The 23,882-nt window shown below is 36.7% G+C and overlaps 1 protein-coding gene across 3 annotated transcripts in view; it reads left to right on the top strand.

The window, feature by feature from the left end:
• LOC149073033 (ral GTPase-activating protein subunit alpha-2) overlaps positions 1-23,882 on the top strand; it is a 405,837-nt gene that overhangs the window by 369,260 nt on the left and 12,695 nt on the right. For all 3 annotated transcript variants that reach the window (XM_089246694.1, XM_089246695.1, XM_089246693.1), the window contains 2 exons: positions 5,031-5,158; positions 8,031-8,161. In XM_089246694.1, coding sequence (XP_089102820.1) covers positions 5,031-5,158; positions 8,031-8,161 — 259 coding nt within the window. The remainder of the gene's footprint in view (positions 1-5,030; positions 5,159-8,030; positions 8,162-23,882) is intronic.

The following is a 23,882-nucleotide window of genomic DNA, read 5'->3' as shown; positions in this document are numbered from 1 at the left end:
CATCTTGCATACAGCCCTCCTTCATAAATCTTTATTTGTATTGTTGTGGTTAATACCACCAATCCTGTAGCTGCAGCAAGCATCAATCTGAGGAGAGACAGTATTTCAGCTGTGGGGAAGTGCAGAACGTTACATACATCTGTTATCTGAAAAAGTTGCAGCTCTTTGCCTACCTTCATCAGGTTGAACTTCTGAATTTTAAATGGTTCTGTATTTCCCCAACATCATTCACCACAGAACTGTAGACATTTAATTATCTTGCAACTTCCACTTGTGGCTCACCTACTTCGAGTCTGCAGATAGCTCTCTAAAATAACTTTATTGTCAAATGCTGCCTTGAGCTCATTTTATCAATTGACTGTTTCAAACTATTTTCTTTCATTGAAGCACAATAATTGACAACTTGATGATAAACAGATAAAACCTATGTGAGAAAAATTTGATTTTTTTCGTGAAGAAATCAACATGGGATTCCCATTTTAAATCAGAATCAACATAGATACCGAGATATTTCCACAACCTCTCTTAGACATTGACAATTACAGTCAAATCCCATTATAACGAAATTTTGTTAAAAAGGAATTTCAGATTTTTAACTTTCACAAAAAAGGATTCGTTGTAGCAGAATTAGATTCCAAGGAAAAAATACTTATTTACGTTATAGATAATAAAAAGAATGAAGTTGAATTTTAAAAATAGCACAAAGCAACTCAAATAAATTAAACATTGGAGATTTATGCATAAGTTTTACTTAATTAGCATTTTAGAGGCAAATAATCCGTAATATTTTTTTTTGCACAAGTATTGCGGAAGCAGAGGAAACAAAAAATTTCTCTAAAGTATATGCATGCTCAAACAAATAGTCTGGAAGGTTCCCTTTATCTGATAAATATCATTTTAGAGTTCCAAACTAGCTAAGGTATCAGATACTGTAGGTACCAAAGCATAAACTCTAGTGAAAGCTTGTCTTTGTCACTGCTGTCTGCAAGTGATTGTTCATTGTTTTCTTGTATCGCACGAACGATATCATTGTCCGTTAATGGTTCTGAAGTGAAGACATCATCGTTAGTGAAGTGAAAAGAAATCGTCCAGCATCCATTTGCAATGGACGTTTCTTTTGCAATGGATTATCACAAAGGCTGCAAATCGATGGATGCACTTTTATCAGCTTTATTCAGTGTTTCACAGAACTCTACTGCTATTAAATTTTCTTTCCTTCACCCATTACAAATGACTTTTTGAGCGATATCCTTCCAGGCTCCAGCTACCACATTCATAGCAGCATGGCCCCCCACATCCTGAAGCAGGGCCCCTAGGCTGGGATCTTTTACGGGCCCCCGATCAGACTTTCACGGGGCCCCCTTTATGCTGAATTTATAGAGTGAAAAAACAAAAAAAAAATGATTAAAATCCTCCCAGGGCCGGAGCCTTGTCATCCCACCCCTTGTGGGGGCCATGCATAGCGGGCTTGACATCCGGCCTCACTATGATTTCTTTATTGTAAAGCTGGTGAATACATATCAGCTGTTGCGTACAGTAATATCTTTTCACCACCTTAATTATGCATCAGTCAAATGGTTGCACAACAGATGTGCAGTTAGGAGGCATGTTTTCGATGCGAATCCACTCTAATTTTGAAGATTCAATGTGTGCAGTGCAATTGGCAATAAAAAGCAGGATATCTTTTTATTTTTTTATTTCATTTTTCCATAAAATTTAACTAGTCCCTCATTAAAAATTCTTGTAGTCATCCAAGACCTTCGACTTGATTTGTAATTACAAGGCAGTAATTACTGATCTTCAGGCACCATGGATTCACAAATTTTCCAATCACCATAACTTTTCTTTTTTTTGGTTCCGTTCATGTTGCAGCAAAACAAAGCAATTAAGGGTTGCTTGGAATTTTTGCCACCAATGCACTTGTCTTTTTCAAAGTTTTGATAGGTAACAGTTGGGAAAAGATTCCGGCTTTGTCTGCACTGAATACATCGGAAGGATCATATGACTTTATCACTTTCGCTATTTCACCAGCTTTCCAGTCATTGACATTTTTCATATCAACTGAATTTGCTTTCCCGCAAATCTGGTTTGTTACCAAACCATACCATTCTTTGAAACGATTCAGCCAGTCGACACTTGCTTTAAAGATTTCCCATCACAGCAAAAGCATGTGCGAATTCTAAAACCTTTTCTCCTATGAGTGGACCAGTAACTTGGTGCATTTTGGAAACAAATGTCCTGAAACCAGGTAAAAACAGCTGCATCCACATCTTTTAAATTCGAAAGTTAGATCCTTTTCCTAGGAGATCCTATAACTACTGTTTGAATTTACAATTTCAATTTCGTCCAATTTTTTTCAAAACCTTTGAAAGAGTACATGGAAATTGACTTTTGTTTTTTTGGACACTTGTTTTCGAGTTCGTTATAACGGATTTTTCATTTAATTATATTGGAATTGCACAATACATTGTTGCTATGTAAATTGATTTGAAGGATTGGAAAAGTTTTCGTTACAACAAGATTTTTGCTATAACGGATCCGACTGTACAAGCCTGATGTGAACAACCTGTTGCATGAGAGCTGAGACTTCCCCTGAGACAAAAGTGAATAAACTTTGTTTTGTCTAGGTTTAACTTCATGTCGTTCTGAGCAAACCAATCTTTAATAGTTAGAAGATCATGCTCAGTCTGAGTTATTAGTGTATATTGATCGGCCCATGAATAAAGAATTATAAAATCATTGCCGTATGTAATAATTTTACCGAAAAGTTTTAGAGAACAAAAATCATTGATGAAAATAATGAAAAGCAATGGACCCAAAATAGATCCCTGAGTGGGGTTACCAGATTCAAAAACTGAGAAAGGAGGATGTTTGCGCACGCACCCTTAGTGATGTCACTTATACCAATTTTCACAATATTTGGCTCCACAATTTTGACCAGTAAAAGCGGTCACAACAATATTTTTTCCCAACTCTAAATCAGAACTGCTAAAAAAAGCAGAAACAGAAAAAATGGGAATTTCAACAGCTATTGGTGAATGCATGGGGAGAAACCACAGAAACACTTATATCAGTGAAGAAATATATGCTTCAAAGTGTAAAAAAAAAAATAATTTCCCCAGAAAAAAAAAGAAAAAAAATTTCAGAAACCTGAAAAGGAGGACAAAAAAGGGAATTTTCCGAAAAGTAGTAGGATGCCTGAAATGACATCAAAAAGGAGGACGGTGTGTAACCCTATCCTTGGGGAACTCCTCTACCAATGTTCGAGTAAAAACTGAGTTAATTGTGAATTTTAATGCTTTGTGTTCTATTTCTTAAGTATGATCTGAACCAAAGAAGTGGTTCACTTCTGACACCAGCATAATAAAGTTCTCTAAGTAAAATTTAGTGATTTACAGTGTCAAATGCCTTAGAGATATCAAGAAAAATAGCAATAGTTTGTTTATTGGCATTGATGCTTTTATAGTTAAATTTGCAAACGTTTTGTTAGATTTTTATATTTTCAGCATCTCTGCTACTTTGTTAATTTAAATATATTATTCTCCCTAATTTTATTGATTTATCGAATATCAGTGGTGGAAGACCCTCAGTCTGCCTGAGTGATGCTTTATTTTTAAAGTTGAAATCACAAGCTTTTTTAAACTTGTCAAACCATCACTGATGTGCTATTCTTTTTGTTAGAACATTTCCCCTTTGGCATATATCTTAATAATTGTTTGTATGACAGTTTTAATTAGGGGCATGTGTGAAGTGTTTAGGACTTGTGGGTGCTCGACTTCAGTTTTTCGTTGAAGATGCTGATTTCTGAAAGTGCTCTGCCGCAGGATACAAAATTCTGTGGGTGCCACCCACAGCACCCCCAGCTTTGATGCCACTGCTTTTTACTATAGTTTATTAGAAAAGCATGAATGGTTTTGAGTGTACTTTGATTTGTTTCATCTTCAAAAGAGCAAAAAAAAAATAAATAAATTTTATATCAAATATTTTTTTCCTAAATATTTTTAACATGTCACCTTTTATCCTATTCACACCTGAGCCAAAAAAGTCAAAATGTCCTTTAAAAAGAATTTTATTTAAATTAATTGATTAATTAGGGTTAGTTAGTGCAATTTCTTTACTAGAATCATTTGAGATAGGTACACGTGTAGTTTTCAGGTCTTAATTTATAAAAGAAATAATTAAAAATCATTTAAAACCATTTAAACTGAGGTGTATATATGTGTGACTCTGGAGCAAAGAGGTTATGGTATCAGCACAAGTTACCTGTTTTTAATGATATAGGTTGACATTCAAAAATGGGCAACCTCTGGACCGGAGTAATATCAGATTTTTCATGGTTGTTATGCTGTATTTAACAGAAAATTACTATCTGTAGAGTCTTTTAAAGAAAGAAAATTATATATATAAACAATGAATTGCAAGCATAAAATTTTAATGCTCACCAACTAAATAAAATAGTGGTACAGAATTTCAGTTCAACTAAATAAAATAGTGGTACAGAATTTCAGTTCAACTAAATAAAGAAAACAGTGGCTTGCCAGGGCCGCAACTAGATGTTTGGTCACCTGGGACAAGTGCGCAATTTGCGCCCCCTTGTAATGTGGAAGGAGAGGTTTGAGAATAAAATTTGTGTCCCCTCTGGTCTAGCTTCCGGGGCACGAGATATGCTTGCTCCCCACCCCCCTAGTTGCGGCCCTGTGACTTGCCAACACAGTAACTTTGTAAATGCGCTCCAAAGTTCATGCTGGAAATTTGAAGGAACAGAATTATCGATGGCTGCATTTTTTAATGTCAACCTGTGCTATTTTCAATGTTAACATTACAATATCCATCAGTATGCTATGTTCAGACATCTTTTATTTCTATCTACCAAATATTGACACAAAACTTCCTAAACAACACAATATTTCCATTTAAGAAACATACTAGATAGAAAGAAATGAAATGATACTAAAAGAGTCTACATAATCAGTTTTAGCTTTTTTATTGTTATTATTAATGTTTTCACACATGCTCTTTTTTCCCTTCAGGTGCCTTTTTTTGGTCCACTTTTCAATGGAGCCATAGTAGAACATAAAGTTCTTGCTATTCTTGTCAGAAATACTGCAATAAATGCTAATAGAGCAAAGCGATCCCTTGTATCATTGTACATGAACTAGTATCCTTTTGCTTTTTTTGAAATATTGAAAGTTTTACTTGGACTGAACCCTCACAGATTATCTAGTTATTCAAAATATTTTTGTTTATGATGAAACAAATCAAGCTTTCCTTGCCATCATTACTACTGCTATATAAGAATTTCTAGCTACTTGACCATCTCTTGAAGAGTCAACATAGTCAATGTTTCCAATCAAAGTAGTGCAAGCATAATCAGACATAGCCTAAATACTAGCTTTCTGATTACTGACTCTTGAAGATGCCAATTACTTATGCAAATGAAACATTTAGTATTTTGACTCTTACAAGATGGCCAAATAGCCAAAAATCCTTCCTCAGGGTTATCTAAGTTGTGTTTTAAGCGAAAGATTCAGCTACTGTGTAAGACATATTGATTAAATGACAAGTCACTTTATGTACAGAAATACAAAATTATTACATCTTTGCTTTGTCATAGGATGCATAATCATTTTGTTACTATGCTCTGCTGTTATACTGCATGTTCTCAACATGTAAATGCTCTTGGAAGTTGTCTGACAAATTTGCCTACTGCTTGATAATTTTTATTCTTTTGCCTTATTTATTTATTCAATACTGCTTGGCTGAGGCCTATACAAGGGAATGCGGTGGTGAAGTTTGACAGAGACAATTGATGTTACAAAGGAAATCAAAAACTGTTGTACAATCAATAATGTTTGACGGGAGGTTGTTCCAGTCGGTTATCGTTCGAGGAAAGAAACTAAATGTAAAACAATCTGTGGACGCACAGATGGGTTTCAATTTTTGTGAATGGTTAATTCTTTTTGAAAATTGTGAAGCTGGAGTTAGAAAATTCGAAGTGTCGATATGAAAATGGCCATGAAGGATTTTGAAAAGGAAAGATAATCGAGAGATATATCTACGGGTAAAAAGCGGTTGCATATTGAGTTGGCGCTTGTGTTTGGTGATGGAGGCAGAGGATGACCAACAGTTAAGAATGAAGCAGGCGGGTTTATTTTGAACAGATTCTAATTTGTCTATGTTTGAGAGAGTATCGGGTCCCAGATTTCACAGGCATATGAGAGTACAGGAAGGATGTAGGTTTAGAAGCAGAGATGTCTGTGGTGACGGATGGAGTTTTTGAGGTTCCGACAAAGAAAAAAGAATTTTTGGAATCACTTATGAAAGATGTAATCGACATGGAGATTCCAACGGACGTCAGCAGAAATAATTACACCCAGATATTTATAATTAGAAACTTCTATGATTATAGAATTATTGATAGTGTAAGAAAAATCGAAGGGAAGTCTTTTGCAAGTAATTTTCATAAAGACTGTTTTTGAAGATGTAACATGTAAGAGCCAGACGACCATGTTTAAGGAAGGCACGTTTGCTGCTTGTTGCAGCCTAAATGGAAGTGTTAGCATCCGAATCAGCTGCAGCGACCAGCAGTGCTCGTTAAGCTGCCAGATGCTTGGGCTTACCACCATCCTCTGTACACAATATTCTTTCTGGAATTCCTTGATCTGTACCCATATAGATTTCAGTCGTGCAATATGAACTTACCAGCGGATACCGCACAGAGGGGAGCATTTGCAAGGAGGGCTTTCTCCAAAATCGAACAGAATCCCACGTGAGTCTTTAACATCTTGTAGACAGATGAAGCTTCTTTTTCGCTTCATGACAACGTTAAAACCCATAATTGTCACATCTGGGCGACGTCTAGTCCATGTGAGTACACGCAGAAACCATTGCATTCCCCAAAAGTGGCAGTGTGGTGTGGGTTCACAGGTTCGTTCATCGTAGGACCCTTCTTCTTTGAAATGCAGTGCCCAATGACTGGGTGGGAAACAGCTGCGGTGAGTGCGCAGCATTATTTAATGCTTTTCCACAAGAAGGCTGTGCCATGTTTGCATGAAAGAGATGTGCTTTCTGCCGTCACGTTTATGTCAAAAGGCTATACTGCTACTCCGGTGAAGGCATTCCTGATACACAGACGTTCGGGAAAGACAAAATCATTAGCAGGCATTACAGGTTCCCATGGCCTCCTTGGTATCCAGATTTGACACCGGCAGACTTCTGGTTATGGGGACATTTGAAATCTTGGGTGTATCGATCCGGTCCATCCAATCTGTCAGAACTGGAAGATGCTATCCACCGAGAGGTACCAGTGTCATGTATACATCTGGATCTGCTGCCATTGCTGGATTTGTGACTCACCTGCAATGTGTTATCCCCTGTGGTGGTGGTCATGTGGAACACATACTGCTGTAACAAATGATTTGGAGACATTCTGTTCATTATTTGCATCTCTTTTCTTTGACTTGTGTATATCAGCACCACCTGTCGGCTGTTTTTGAGTTTTTTCCCAGTCTTAAAAAATTCCTGTGACGTAGCAATGCTAACCCTGCAAACCGTTTTTTATTTCAGTTATTTTTCTGGTTTTTATGCATTTTTTAAGTTTCTACTGACTTTTGCCCACCCTGTATATAGAAAATGATGCTAACAAACATATAGATCTAAAATACCATTATATGAAAGATTCCATTGCAAAAAGGTGTCATTTAGACTTTTAGAGGTACTAAAAATCTAAAGTGACATTGCAGACATATTTACAAAGCCATTGCCAAAGATTCAATTTCAAAAATTTTGAGATGTCATTTTTGGTTGTTAGAAAACAATTATTAAATTTTGTGTTGAATGACCAAAATATGAATGATGTTACTTTAGGCGACTCCAAAACACAGTTTAAAAAAATATCATACCAGAGAGAGATTCATCATTATATTGGATATTGTTGTTGTGTAGACTGTATATAACTTTTCATAATGTCTCATGCCAGTTTAGTCTTTATATATTTGTGCACCTTTAAAATGTCTTAACTTAGCACTTAGCTTTGAGGAGCGTGCAAGATCTCTTGAAGTAGTTATGAAAAACCATAAAGAGCGAACTACATTTGAGCAATTTGCATCTGATGTATATTCACCTACCTCTTCCAAATTCTCTGTTCCTTCCAGATCATCTGGTAAATTATTTTCATTACATTTTCTTTTAAATAGATTGTTTGGTGATAAAAGATCATACACGTATAGAGAGAGATTAATTGTGTATGCCAGGGTTTGACAAATCCTGCATGCCAAGTTACCATGGCAACTTAAGAAATTGGTAGTGGTTCCTAAAATGTTTATATGTGTAATCAGTGTTTTTCCCAGAGCCATTTTGTTAGGTGGACTATCCAGCAATTTCAGTTAAACCTCCTACCAAAGATTTCATATAATAACAGCTGAAATTTTATGATATTATTCTTCGTACACAAGTTATCATCCAGATGTTTCTTCCATGGCCCCCACATGGGGGGGGCTGACAGGGCTCCAGCCCTGGGACCTGGGAGTCAGGGGGCCCTGTGGAAAGGTCTTTCCGATTTTTTTTCTTTTAGATATGTTCTATAGGAAAATAGACAGGACTCTTTTATATCAGTCATATCAATTTGTAGTCGTATGGACGGATATCTTGAACTACGTACCTTCTATTCTCATTGAAATTTTTTTAAACTATACACATGTACAAGTAAACAAAAGAAAAACAAATGGAAACGAAGAAAAGAACATTGTACAAGGCCCCCCCCTCTCGGATGGCACAAGGTTTCTAGAATATATAGTCGTTCTCCTAGGAAGGAAAAAAAGGCATTGCGATGGTCAAGGACACCAGCATTTTGTGTGTGTCCTCAGGGCGACCACGCGACCCCTGCTGTTTCAGTTTGTAGAAGGCCATAATGTCTGGATAGAATGAAAATTGGCGTAAACACACGTCGTATTCCACAGTGAAATTGCCTTTGGGTGCAGTGGCGGATCATGATTTTGGGAGGACCCAGGCGCAACCTGATCTGGAGGCCCCCCTATCAGGGGCGGAATAAAGGTAGGGCTGTCACCCCCCCCCCCCCCCCGAGAGCAGAAAAATTAAATGGAAAAAAAAAATGTTTTCTACGTTTTTGACTGAATAACAAACCAAGAAAATAAATTTGCTTAAAAAAGGGAGAAAATTCAGAATTTTTTCCAAAAAAAATCAGAACCGTCCTGAAAAATTGAACACATGGTCACAACCACCGCCCCCACCCACAAATTTGCCTTTATCCACCACTGCACCCTTTTAGCCCTAATAAGAACGAGATGGTTCACTAAAATGAACAATATTATGAAAATCATAACTTTTTTTTTATTTTTGCATCACCAAAACCATAAACACAAAAATAAGATAAGGAAATATAATGATATTCTCTGGTACTAGATGAAAAATAATCATACTCCCATTAAAAAAAAAAAATCACAGTAAAATTCTGCATCATATTTTTAGTAATCTAAGATGTCCGTCCTGGTGCCTTCAGCCACACGGCAAAAATGGAGATCCGTCATAGTTTTAGTAATTTAATATTACTGATTAATAAAGATTTGATATCTCAAATATAATATATTTGATTTGATATAAAGATACTGATAATATTTAATAGAAAAACATTTCTTCAATAGAGGGAAGAAATTATATCAGAGTAAATATAAGAATTATATTTTTAATGGAAGAAATTAGTTCAGAATGAATAAAATTTAATGAAAGAAATTATTTCAGAATGAATTAAAATTATTGTCAATGAAAGAAATTATTTTAAAAATTTTTTTTAGAAATTATTATTTTTTATTTGTTTATTCTATTTTATTTTTACTATTATTATATTAATTATTATTATTTTCTCTTTCAGCCACCTCGTTGGGCACTCTGCCTGTTGTGGCCTTTGCCTTTGTATTATTTGTATTCAGAGTGAATAAAAATCTTCTATATTATGCCCCCCCCCCGTTTCGTTTAATAACGAAAAATGCCACAGTATAACATTGTGGCCCGCGTACTTTATAAAATGTTTCAATATGGCCTGCTATGCCTCAAAGGTTGAAGACCACTGCAGTAGACTCTCGCTAATCCGGTACGTATTAGACCACGGTGTGCCAGATTTTACCGAAATTGCTGGATATACTTTGAAGAAACCCATTGAAATAATATATGAAATTTCGTGCAAAGACATAGTCAGGACTTGATCAGCAATTAAGAAATATTAGAACGTGTTAGGGGTTAGGGCATCAGGAGAAAAGTGACACCACACCACCTAAATATCCTGGACTACTGGACGTGCTGGATTAGAGCACGACCGAATTCTCGAGAGACTACTGTAGTTGAATTGAAATGCTCAAATAAAAATTTATCAGATAATTTATATATTTTTAGTTTTGCTTACCGTTATTTTTGGAGATTCTGCAATCTAAATCCTAAAGGAAATCTTGAGGATCGGCATGAAAATTTTTTTCATTACAATAACACACATTACAATTACATTAACAGTAAACACTTTTCGGTCTGACACAAAGATGTTGTCTACCCAAGCCTCCTTGACCAATCCAAAAATGTAGCTCTTTTTTTTAGAAAGAAGGAAAAGAAACCCCCTTGATTTTTTTCAGCCGGGGAGGGAGTGTTAAAAGAGAAACAGAAAAATCACGTGATTCAGAATGCATGTCATTCAGCATTCATTTCAAACCCCACTTTTTTTTTGTCATATGGGCGTATGGTTACAGTCATAGATTGCAAATGTATATGTTGTTTGAACCAGCTTATAGTATTTCATTCAAACAAATGGGAGACAAAATCACAATAAGAGCTCTACTACAGCTTTGTCTACTACATTCATTTTAATTAGTACGAGTGTCTCTTCCTGTCGATGTCGCCGCTTGCCGATAGCCATCTTGCCATCCATTATACTGTATACAAAAGCTTACACCAAAGCTGTCGTATTATCGGCGCCCATAAAAGCATTTAATACTGTGGAATGAGACATCTGTTTATGCCTTCACTCCAATTTTCATTTCGGACAGACATTAGGACCTGCTGTTCTCACCCCTCCTCCTGCTTGTGCCCTTAGGGAAATACTGTTTGAAAATGACCCTCCCTGAATGATCGCTTTACAATGTCTCTTCTTTCTTTGTCGGGGAAGAACTGGCCCTTGAGAGCTGCGTCTTGTAAATTGTTCTTTTCTTTCAGTTCCCGTTTTTCTTCCATAACTCTAAAAAAAAGGGAGAGCAGATACTGTACTTAGTTCAAGAGCTTTGTTGATACGCATGTAAATTCATATGTAGGATGAAGCACACAACTATTTGGAGGCCCCCCGCTCTGCTGAGGCCCCAGGCGCGCGCCTCATGCGCCTGTGCGGTAATCCGCCACTGTTTGGGTGCCGATAAAGCACATGAAGCCCCCCCCCCAACATCGTGGAACAGGGGCCCCATAGGCTGCGCTCTTCAGCGGACCCCCTCTATAGTGAACTAATGGTGTGAAAAAAACACAAAAAATGACAAGAATGGTCCAGGCCCCAGGCCTGAAGCTCCGCCAGCCCCATTCTCGTTATGATACTGAGAAAGCTTTGCTGCCAGCTTTTGTACAAAATACAGTGGATCCTGCATATAACGTTTTCCTCCTTAGTGCGACTTATTTTGTGACTCTTTGGTGCCAACTCTGATTGATAGAGATTTCTCATCGAGATTTCTCGTTTAAAGCGTTTTCCCGCAAAAAGTATTTGTACACTGTATTCCTGAGCTATATGAAATGCATAAAAAAATTGTTTTTTTTTCTGCGAATTATATAAACTGAAGAGCCAGAAAACTGGTAAAGGCATGCGTATGCAAATAAAGAGATATGGAACCAATCAGAGTACGGCGCTGCGGTCGGCAACGCCAATATAACACAACAAGTGTCTGGCATAGTTGTTAGATCGGTTACTGCTGCTGCAATGGCAGGTTATCAAGATTCAAGTGAGTTTGAATGTGGTGTTATAGTCGGCGCACGAGAGATGGGACATAGCATCTCCGAGGTAGCGATGAAATTTGGATTTTCACGTATGACCATTTCACGAGTGTACCGTGAATATCGGGAATCCGGTAAAAAATTAAATCTACGACATCGCTGCAGCCAGAAAAAGATCATGCAAGAACGGGACCAACGACGACTGACGAGAATCATTAAACGTGACAGACGTGCAACCCTTCCGCAAATTGCTGCAGATTTCAATGCTGGGCCATCAACAAGTGTCAGTGTGCGAACCATTCAACGAAACATCATCGATATGGGCTTTCGGAGCCGAAGGCCCACTCGTGTACCCTTGATGACTGCATGACACAAAGCTTTATGCCTCGCCTGGGCCAGACAACACCGACATTGAACTGTTGAGGACTGGAAACACGTTGCCTGGTCTGACGAGTCTCGGTTACAATTGCTTCGAGCTGATGGACGTGTACGGGTATGGAGACAACCTAATGAATCCATGGACCCTACATGTCAACAGGGGACTGTTCAAGCTGGTGGAGGCTCTGTGATGGTATAGGGCGTGTGCAGTTGGCGTGATATGGGACCCCTAATACGTCTAGATACGACTCAGACAGGTACGTAAGCATCCTGTCTGATCACCTGCACCCATTCATGTCCATTATGCATTCCGACGGACTTGGACAACTTCAGCAGGACAATGCAACACCCCACAAGTCCAGAATTGCTACAAAGTGGCTCCAGGAACACTCTTCTGACTTTAGACACTTCTGCTGGCCACCAAAATCCCCAGACATGAACATTATTGAACATATCTGGGATGCCTTGCAACGTGCTGTTCAGAAGAGATCTCCACCCCGTCTTACTCCTACGGATTTATGGACAGCCCTGCAGGATTCATGGTGTCAATTACCTCCAGCACTACTTTAGACATTAGTCGAGTCCATGCCAAGTCGTGTTGCGGCACTTCTGCGTGCTCGCGGGGCCCCTACACGATATTAGGCAGGTGTACCAGTTTTTTTGGCTCTTCAGTGTATATATATATATATATATATATTTGTTTATTTATAGCTTGAATTTTACTGACACATAGGTGCCAGAACCTGGTCGCTGAGACTATTTCAGCCTCCCTCCTAATAAATTCTGTGATTGGGTGGAGCGCCCCTAATAATTAATGAATATAAAATGCAACGCAACGTTTGCCTGTCCCCCTCCCAATGTACAGGCTGGAGTCCCATATATACAGGACGATTGACAATTTTCAATCCCCCTCAATGTTTTCTTCATGTTGGTGCCGCTGACGGACAAAACATTTTTTTCTAATTGTTTATGCTATAATTCTTTTTTTTTTCTTGATTTAGCACCCGAGCTGCCTTTGCCCAGCATGGAACCTTTTGCTATCTTTTAATATATTGAAGTTATTTTACATAAAGCATTTTAGATATCAATGGTTCTCAAAGTGTCATCGCAGTTCCTAGAGGCATCGCTGTGAGATTGCAACATTAATGTGTGTTAGTTCCATTCTGTAAATTTTTTTTTTCTGAACTGTTCAGCAGAGAAATGATGGCTAGGACAAAGAGGATTGGCGAACCTTCGAGAACCACTTGATACTGTATAAATTAATTATTGCTTACCTAGTTGCTTCAAAAATAAGGCCCATGCACGCAGATGTCTTATCTTGATGAAGAGTTCAAAGGAAATGAATGGCACAAATGACCAAGCCGCTGTCACATAAGTCAATTACCCCATATATCTGTTGGTATCAGTCACAAACAACGAGGCAAATTTTTCTAAAAAAATCCTTAATTTTCTTCGGAAATCCAAATGGTCCACTGAAATAAAATACACCCTGAAGCAAAGGAGGGAACGCCTGCTAAGACACAATCGAGAAAAAAAAGGGATGTGTGTGTTCTCTCTCTTTTTCTACAGGTGCCTCTTCGTAGGTGCCTGACCGTGCAAAACTACTGGACATGTGTACATAAAACAAGCCGACAGAACAAGACGTATAGGGTGAAAAAAATTGTTAGTTTTTTCACTAAAACAATCAATAAAAGGTTTCCGTTTTACTGTGGGTGCTCAAGCAGCCACAGCACCCCCCCCCTGATTCCGATGCCACTGCTAAAACATGTCTGGATACCCTCCATCCCTTAGGCAAAACCAGAAATCTTTGTGAGAAAGAAGGGTGGACCCTCCTTTATTGGCACCTAAAGGCTATATCAATTTGTTTAGACACCAGAGGCTCCAGCAAGATTCAAGACGCATAGGAGGGAAACAGACAGTTTTTCTTTTCAATTTCTTTTTTTTTCATATTCAATATTTGCGAAAAAATGAGAAATCGATGTAGGAGATTTTTATTTCTGAATCGATTCTGTGGGTGCTCTGCCCCGTGACACAAAGTACTGTGGGTGCTCAGGCACCCACAGCACCCTGGCTCCGACGCCACTGATTTGTGGGGGTCGATATTTTCTCATCAAAACTGACTCGGGTATAAGCCGACCCCCCACTTGAGAAATGAATTTTTCCACAAAATAACTTGGCTTATACACGAGTATGTATGGTAATTAACATAATTAATCCATAAGTATTTCTTATATGTTAATGAAAACTAGCTTTTACGATTTAATTATGTTATAGCTCAACTCAAGGAATTATTATTATTTTTTTTTTTTTTGAACTTTATTTAACATGATGAAATAGCACAAAATAATAAAACAAATTCACCAAGAGATCCCGTGGATCTGTACTGATGAACACTAAGTATCGATGAGTAATTACAATACAATTTCAAGGACAGAACAAACATAAACAAAACAAAAAAAAGAGGGGGGGAAAAAAAGGTTGATACTTATATCGAAGTAATTCTGCATCTGTGAGCAATTATACAATTAGAATACAATACAACATTTCAGATATACAGTATATTTTCATATAAATTATAAATGAAGATTATGTAATGCTAGATTGATGCGAGAATTGTTCAACGACTTTGACATGTGGAGGCAAACAGTAGGAAGTGTACTTAGACATTTGGAAAATTCGATTTAGCACTGATCGATAGAGCTCTGTTTTTGTTGTTTTTTTCCTTGTTTTTTAAAAATGATCGTTGATGTTAGCTATTGAGAAAAGGTAATTTTTTAAACATTTTTTCAGTAACGGTATTGAAGGGGGAAAAAGAATATCATGCGGCAGTTTGTTATAAAATTTCGGAATAAGATATGTAAAATGGTTTTTCTTCACTGTTTTATGTATCAAGGGAATATTAAGAATGTTATTGTATCTATTTGATGTCCTTGATAAATTAAGAGGGAGACTAAGTTGTTTTTTATTAAGTAGGAGAATCGATTTATAAAAATATAAATACCGCAAAGGGAGTATGTTAAGTTGCCGGTAGAGATCAAATGACGGAATTGAGTAATTGCCAGTTAGTGATCGGATTATTTTCTTTTGGATCTGGATGATGGGTCGCAACGTATTGATGTAATCACTGCCCCAAACAGTTAGTCCATATAATAGATGAGAATGAAAAAGGGAATAATAATATGACAGCAAAAAATGAGTATTTAGATAATGTTTTAGATAATAAAATTTATAAACTATAAAACAAAGTTTTGATTGGATATGTTTTACATGGGACTTCCATTTAAAATTTCGATCTATAACAATACCTAGGTATTTAATGGAGCTCACTTGTTCTAATGGAGTACAGGTACATAAAAGATCAGTAGGACAGTTTTTATTATGAAAAATGAGGTTACAGTTATCGAAATTAGTGAGGTTTGAGAAACTAATGTATTTTGTTTTTAGAATGTTTATTTCGAGATCATTTGATCGAAACCAATTTCGGACTTTGATTAAATCGTTGTTAATAATATGATCCAATGATTGATGATCATTCCCAGAATAAAGAAGTACAGTGTCATCCGCAAATGTGATTATTTTGGCATTTAGTTCAAGGTTACAGAAATCATTAATATAGATAGTGAAAAGCAACGGTCCCAAAGTAGTTCCTTGTGGAATTCCTCTGTGCATGTTCACTTGACTACTAATATGCTTACCACACTTAACAGATTGAGATCTATTATTAAAATAGGACTCAAATAATTTATAAGCAGTACCTCTAATACCATATGTGTGCAATTTAGCAAGCAATATATTGTGATTGATGCTGTCAAAACATTTTCGTATATCAAGAAAAATTGCTATTGTTTGTTTTGAGTTATCTAAGCTATCAACTACAAATTTGCTAAATTCGATTAGTGCAGTTTCAGTGCTTTTGTTTGGCAGGAAATCATGTTGATTTTCTGAGAAAAAATTATTAGCATTTAAAAACGAGTATAATCTACATTATAAGATAGATTCCAATATTTTGGATGCAGTACTGAGAACTGAGACTGGTCTATAATTGCTGGGGTCATTCTTGTCACCGGTTTTATAGATAGGGGTAATGATTGCTTTTTTGAGTGATTCTGGGAAAACACCACTTTGAAAACAATTATTAACTAGATCAGAGAATACCTGAATGACGCTGTCAGGAAATCGCTTCCAAACTTTTGAGTTCATTGCATCGATGGAAGATACTGAGTTTTTTAGTTTGTTAATAATTTTCTTTATTTCAAAAATATTAGTTGAAGAAAGAAAAATTTAAACCAATTTTGTAAACCATGTACGTAGTTTTTATAGTCATCCATGGAAACTACAGTATTTCTTCCAATACTATTGAAATACAAGTTAAATTGATTGGCAAGAATCAGAGGTTCAACATTTTCTGGAAGTACATTCTCTTTATTCTCAGTGCCTAATATTCTGTTAACAAACTTCCAACGCTCAGTATTGTTACGACATTCCGAGAACTTGAAAGAGTAGTACTGTTTTTTAGATTGCTTTATTTTAGATTTGATTCTTGATTTTATATTTCTATATGCAGTTTCTATAGAAAGGTCATATGGATATTTTCTTGTTTTTATGTAAAGTTGTTGTTTTGTCTTAATCAAATTGCAAATTTCGCCTGTAACACATGGTTTACCGATCTTCTTCCTTGAAACAATTTTTCGGTCACTGGAATGATTTTGGACAATGACATTCATGGTGGATAAAAAATTATCAAAATCTTTTTCGGGATGAGTGTGATCGAATCGAAATTCATAATTTTGGAGAAAATTTGACATATCAGTATACCGAATAATTTTCATTTTCCTATGTATCGTTTGACTTATTTTATCTAATATTGGGGTGGCAAAGTGAAGTTTACAAACGATCAGAAAATGGTCAGTTATGTCTGTGTCAACTATTGATGAATAGTATTTGGTAATATTAGTTGAGTGACGTAGATAAATATGATCAATACAACTATCAGAAAGAGGCCTAGTTTGATCAGTAATTAAGGGAAGGAAACCATGTCCTGACAACATATTCATGTAATCTAGATCGTCATTATTGGGTTTTAATATGTTAATATTGATGTCACCTACCAATAGGACATTTTTAGATTTTGTATTCATTAATATAGAGTCAAGTTCTTCAACAAATTCTGATTTTGAAATTGAGTGTGATCGATATAAACAAAGAATAGTTAATTTGAGTGATGGCTGGTTAATGTCAATCACCTCAGCTGTTTCCATTGCGATTGACGTAATGTTATTATAATTTAAAGATTTATTTGTGTACACCAATATGCCTCCTGAATTATTGTAATTTCTACAGCATGGGAATAAATCAAAATCTGATATTTTATAAAGGTCAGACTCTACATCAAAAATCCACACCTCCGAGAGAATTATAATATCTATATGATCAACACAACTACTTATAAATGACATAAAATGGTCAAAATTGGCCCTAACGCTTCTTATATTCAAGTGAAAAACCTTAAAATTTGATATATTACTAATATTGTTACGTTGAATATTGTGAATAACGGAAAGAAACCTTTCTAGATCCTCCAAGGTGCTCATTTTGAGATTTCAATTTTCGTTACTATTAATTGACATGAGATAAGTCATCTACATGACTGATTTTGAACACCCTGGAGTCATCTGTTTTACGCATAAAAACTTTACCGTCACGAATCCAACAATACGCAAAGTTGTGTTGTTGCTTATATTGTTTAGAATGATAAAACACATTTTTCATGTATGGGCTCAAATGTTCATTAAAATAAACTGGTGTGGGTCATAGTCTGCTGTCGATCGAAGACGCTTTCAGTTTCTTAGATTTTGTCAACTTGAGAAAATTGTCACGATTAGATTTTTTATCGAACTGAATTATGATCGGCTTTATTTTATCTTTCATCTTCGTAGGCACTCGATGTATAACTGTAATATTGCCCACCATATCACTTTGCACCTGATCAGCTATTCTTGCCTTCAATTCAATCACATCCTCATTTTCAGTCTCCGGAAGGCCTTGGATCTCAATGTTACAGCGACGGGAATATTGTTGTAGTTCACCAATTTCAATCTGAAGTTTCTTGACTTCAGTTTTTAGCTCAGAATTTTCCGATGACAGTTCTTGTTGCTTTGTTTGTAGCTCAAGTAATTGGGATTGATAGTGCTTGTTTTGGTCACTCAGTTCTTTGAATTGTCAGCACATGTATGATTTCAGTGATTGTATGTTAGCATAGAATGCTTCACTTATTCCGTTCACGATCTCTCTTATATCACTCGGCATGTTTTCAGTATCAAGAGAGAGTAACTGCATATCCATTAATGGTTCGGGATCCAGATCCCTCATAGAAGTATCCCCTGGATCATCTTGTCTACGTGGATCTTTCTTCGATGACTTGCTTGTTGTTTCTTTACATTTAAAGCATATCCAACTCAGAACCCGATCACGCCTCAGCCTGCGGAATACCAGTTCGCTGAAACCTCCACAACCATAATGGAAGATGTCTTTGCATTTAGTGCAACTAATTGAATCGTCTGGAGTTATGATTGTCTCCACACACCTGGAACACACTTTCTCTGCCATACCGAATAAGATCAGAGCTCTCTTATTATTTGTATTATATGAATAAAAAAATATTTAACATATAGTACACATCCGTAAAATTATGTGATTACGAAAAATTATATATGTTATATTAAAACTGAAATGAGTTACGATAAGAAAAAAAAAATTAGCAGTCAAACAATAATTTTCAGAGAGAGCCTCAATCGTACACACCCACTCGCCTAGCTGTTGCCACCCATTCATCATGTTAGATAAAGTTCAAAAAAAAAAAAATTTCGACCCCACAATCAGTAGTCATTCTTGTAGCAGTGTTCGAGAAACCGGCATTATTGGTACGGGATATGTCCGAAACCCCAATAATGTCAAAGACATCGAAAACATCATTGGCTTTGATACCAGGTGTGCTAATGTCGATTGTAAAGCCTTTTTTCGCTCATTTTCTCACATTTCAGGGAGGACCAGACCTCCAAGTCCCCCCCTCGCTACGCCCTTGATGTGGTTGCATAAGAATTGTATTTTGCGTTTGAAAATTCTTAATGTTATTATTAATCCTATAATAAAGATGGATGTTTTCTTCAGTTACTTTCAATATGTTTAAATAGGAACAGGCCTATCATTTGGCTTTTGAAAATACACTAAAAATGGTATATATATATACACAAATATATTGTTATGATCTATAAATGATAGATGGCGCAATTTGTTTGATGGCTCTCAAAAATATCGAAATTGGTTGGCAACAGCACTTGATACCAGTTCCGGTTTAGCGCAAAGACATGCGATCGGCGGAGAACTGGCGGAGGCTTGTCCGAGAACATTCCAGTGGGATCGGCCCCTCCAGACAGTGGCCCCACAAACCTGGTACTATGAAATAGAAATTTGTGGAATATTCTTTTCTCCAAGTTTCGACCAGAGCTATAAATAGTGAGGCGATCACAAGAAGAGAGGGCGCGGTAGCCCGGTCGATAAGATGCTCGCCTAAAGTACCAAAGGATGTTTAGAGGTGTCGCGAGTTCGATACCCAGTTCGTCCTTGTTAGAAAACTTTCCTGACACAGGGGTACAACAAAAAAGGCGACTTGACCGCAGCGAAAATTGCTACCGCAGGGAGGCCCCCATCGAGGTGTTAGCGCACCAACCTCTCGATGAGTATGAAAAACAAGCCTGCCGTTCGGAATCGGCAATAAATTGTAGGTCCCGGTCTAATTAGCCCTCGTGTGCAGAAAATGACCGTGGTGCGACAAAAATGATCAAATGATCAATGATCACAAGAAGAGAGATTCAGTGAAAAGTCAGTTGTGATTGAACTTTGCGAGAAAGTTGTTAGCTCTCTGATTAGCTGGTAAATACATTTAAATTGCTGTTCTGTAAATAAATCTGTTTGCAAAACAAGAAGCAGTTCGATGGACAATCTCGAAGTCTTGTGGAAACTGTCCGGAAGAATATATATATATATATATATGCATGTATATATATACACATTGTGTGTGTGTGTGTGAGTACATGTTCTTTGCCCGCCCCCTCTGGAACAAGTTGGCCCGTAATAGGAAGGCTACTTTGTGAAAACTGCGATAAAAACTAGGCAAATACAATGTGTTTAATGAAGCATAATTAATGCAGAATAATTAGCAATGATTTACAATATGCAGAGGGTGATTGTAACTAAAGTTGCGATTTCAAAGCACTGTAAAATAAGAACCACTCGTCCCTTGAAAATGTGCATGAATATTTCTGAAGCAATGGAATTTTGTGTGGCAAACAGGTGGGGGGGACATGCATTAAAATGTAAAATAAAAGATGCTGCACTCATCAAGCATATGGGAAATTTGCTCATAGAATGTAAATGATAGCCAGTCAGGGCAAAATGATAACTTAATTAGAATAGCATGATTTCATAATTCATGAAACTACAAAAATGAAGTCATTTAAGCAAACAACTACAACTTAAGCAAGAAATGTTAAATATGTTGTCCACTATGTTCTGGCTATGAGGTGGAAGGGCAAAAATGCTTGTTCAACAACAGATCAGAGTATGTGTATAGTAATGATGTGGATGTGCTTTCAATTCACCAAAGTTTGCAATCCAACCACTGCACATAACATTTTGGGGTATCACCTAAGCCAAAAGTTGCAAGGGTTATAATAGCATTCATGTGTCATGTGTCATCCTGTTATTGTAAAAATGGTTCTTCAGCATCTGTTTTGCTGCTGTTGCAATGTGCATCTTGATAAAAGTTTTGCTATCCACCAGGGCTGGATAAATCAAAAAAAAATTTAGGCACAAGCCGAATTTGCTGTGACGGAAGCATGTTTTTCCCTCAAAAAAAGTAGTCCTAAATAATGTTTTTTTTTACTTTTCCAGGACTTTGACCCATTTCCATATTGGAAGACACATTATTTTGAAATTAAAAAAAACTGCATCATACTTACACTTCATTTTAGCAATGATATATATAAAATTTTAAGCATAAAAAACTGATTTTTTAGTTGCCATGGCAACCTAACACCTGGAATTTTTCTAACTCTGCTATCCACACACTGATGCTGTTAAATGCCGAAATGATGTGGTTCAGGGGCATAGCCAGAAATTTCGTTCGGGGGACCACTTTCATTTCGGGGGGGGGGGAGACCAAAATGGTAGAAAAATAGATTTGGCCATCTTTTTCCCTTTTTTCGCTCATTTTCTCACATTTCAGGGAGGACCAGACCTCCAAGTCCCCCCCTCGCTACGCCCTTGATGTGGTTGCATAAAATAGACATTATACCACTGGCCAAGTACAGCATCATCTACTTGTACATTTTAAAGTATTTTTGGCAAAATCCAAATCTTTGGCAAAAGAAAAAAATAAACATTTTCCATTGCATTGAGGAGTATCCATGCAAATTCTAATTCCATCTTTTGGAATTATAATTTTAATTATAATAACCCTGTATATAGCTGATTATTTTTCATAAATCACTTACTACTGTACAGTAAAACCTTGATTAACTGGGGGCGAATAAGGAAAGAAATTATATTATATTAAACCTGGCAGTGGCATACAGTACGAGATGTGCTGCTTCTGATGGAAAGAAAATGAAAATGCCTGTGAGGCAATGCAACTACTAGTACACTGGTCTTTGTCCTTTATGGGCAGCTGTTTCTTCTTGGATTGTAAGACCACATGCCCTTGGCATGATAGTGAAATCATTACTGTAGCTGTTCTTTGTGAAGGAAAGGAAACAAAAGCTTGTGAGATAATACACCACCACCACATATTTAGATGTGTGATACAATCCTCATTCATGACTGTGCTTAAGATAGAGCATCAGAATGTAGCCTGAAGTTAGAAAATGTGGTAAGAATGAAAAAATTTGGTTAACAATGAACTAATAAGATATTTTTCAAGGGGAAAAATTTATATTTTATCTACTTTTATGAGATTTAAAAAAAAAACCACTTGGTTAAAACCAACGTGGTTTAAACCAAACAACCCTGCCCAAGAATGTTGATTGCATTGTCAAATTGCTTCAAGATATGAACTCATTGAATTGAATTTCAAATATTTTGATTTGATATTGATCAATCATCAAATTGATCTAAACAAATTTTTGTTGGATAAAAGAAAACTTATAATTTTTAAGTGAAATTTAATTGTACATAAGCACTATACAGGGTGTTCTGTTAATGGGCCGACAAACTCAGGATTGTTAGTAGTCATCAAGAGAAATGAAAATTGCAATGGAACATGGTGTCGCAAACCACATTGAAAGGGCGAAAATTGTGAAAAACGCTTGCAGGCTCTGAGTCAAGAGGAGATGAAAGGTGGGTGTCAGTTGATCGCTGAATTCATTTGTGGGTTCGCTCACCATATCTGACGTAAGCAGCATTGCAAAATGCATGAGCTGGGTTAGGATCATACACTGTGGACGATGCAAATTAGCGCTATTGCCATAGTAAGCACGTGTAGCAGTTAGTTGTCTGTTTCAATGAGTATCATGATGGCTGACTACACGAATGAGGAATATGCTGATATGCATCTGATTTACAGTCGAGCAGATGGTAATGGGCGTTTAGAACAGCGGATGTACCAACAGCAATATCTGATGAGGTGTTACCCTCACCATTCTACCTTTGCCACGATCGATCGTCTACTATGGGAGACAACCCAGCACAGCGTGAAAGAGACAGATGCAGGGAGACACTGCACAATATACACACTTCTCAAATGGAAGAATTCCAGAGGATCTCGTAGCACGGATTTTCATTGCTGCTGACGACATCAAAAGCATACCTGGTATCTTCGAGCTCATCCGGGAATCATTTTTACATCATTGTAGACTGTGCAATGATGTCAGCGGCCGGCACTTCCAACAACTCTTGTAATAATTAATCAAATAAATCTTTTTGTAGTTATTATTGTAATTTTTGTTGTTCTAGCGCGACGTCAAAACCTGCATGCGTTTTTCAAGATTTTCACCCTTTCAACGTGGTTTGCAACATCGTGTTCCATTGCAATTTTTGTTCTTCTTGATGTCTACTAACAACCCTCTGAGTTTGTCGGTCCATTAACAGAACACCCTATACGAATCTGACTTATTCTGCCAAATGTAGGGGGGGGGGAGGGATAGACAAGCCCAAGTGGATCATTAAACACCCTACCAACCCTGTCCTATTTCAAACCATGTTCAAGTTATGGTGGATAATCGATTATGGAAAAAGTGCCAAATCTAAAAAAACCTGCATTTGTGAAGTTTCTACGAGACCTACAAGCAAACTAAGCATATATTTGGAAAGAAAGGAAAAGATCCTATAAGGTGATACCATTTTCATTGAAATATCTGAATTTATTGGCGAGTTACAAGCACTGAAAGATTAAGTGCTGGTTTAAATTACTGTAGTTTAAATTAAAAATAATTTGTCTATACTTTTTAATCACTCTATTACATTTCTTAGAATTTCTAATAAAT

The sequence above is a fragment of the Pholcus phalangioides genome, unplaced genomic scaffold (assembly GCF_987345545.1).
Source record: "Pholcus phalangioides strain wild (caught in Gottingen) unplaced genomic scaffold, Ppha-v1.0 ptg000017l_1, whole genome shotgun sequence".
Classification (NCBI taxonomy): domain Eukaryota; kingdom Metazoa; phylum Arthropoda; class Arachnida; order Araneae; family Pholcidae; genus Pholcus; species Pholcus phalangioides.
The sequence above is the reverse complement of the archived record's forward strand: the minus strand, read 5'-3'. Positions and strand labels throughout refer to the sequence as shown.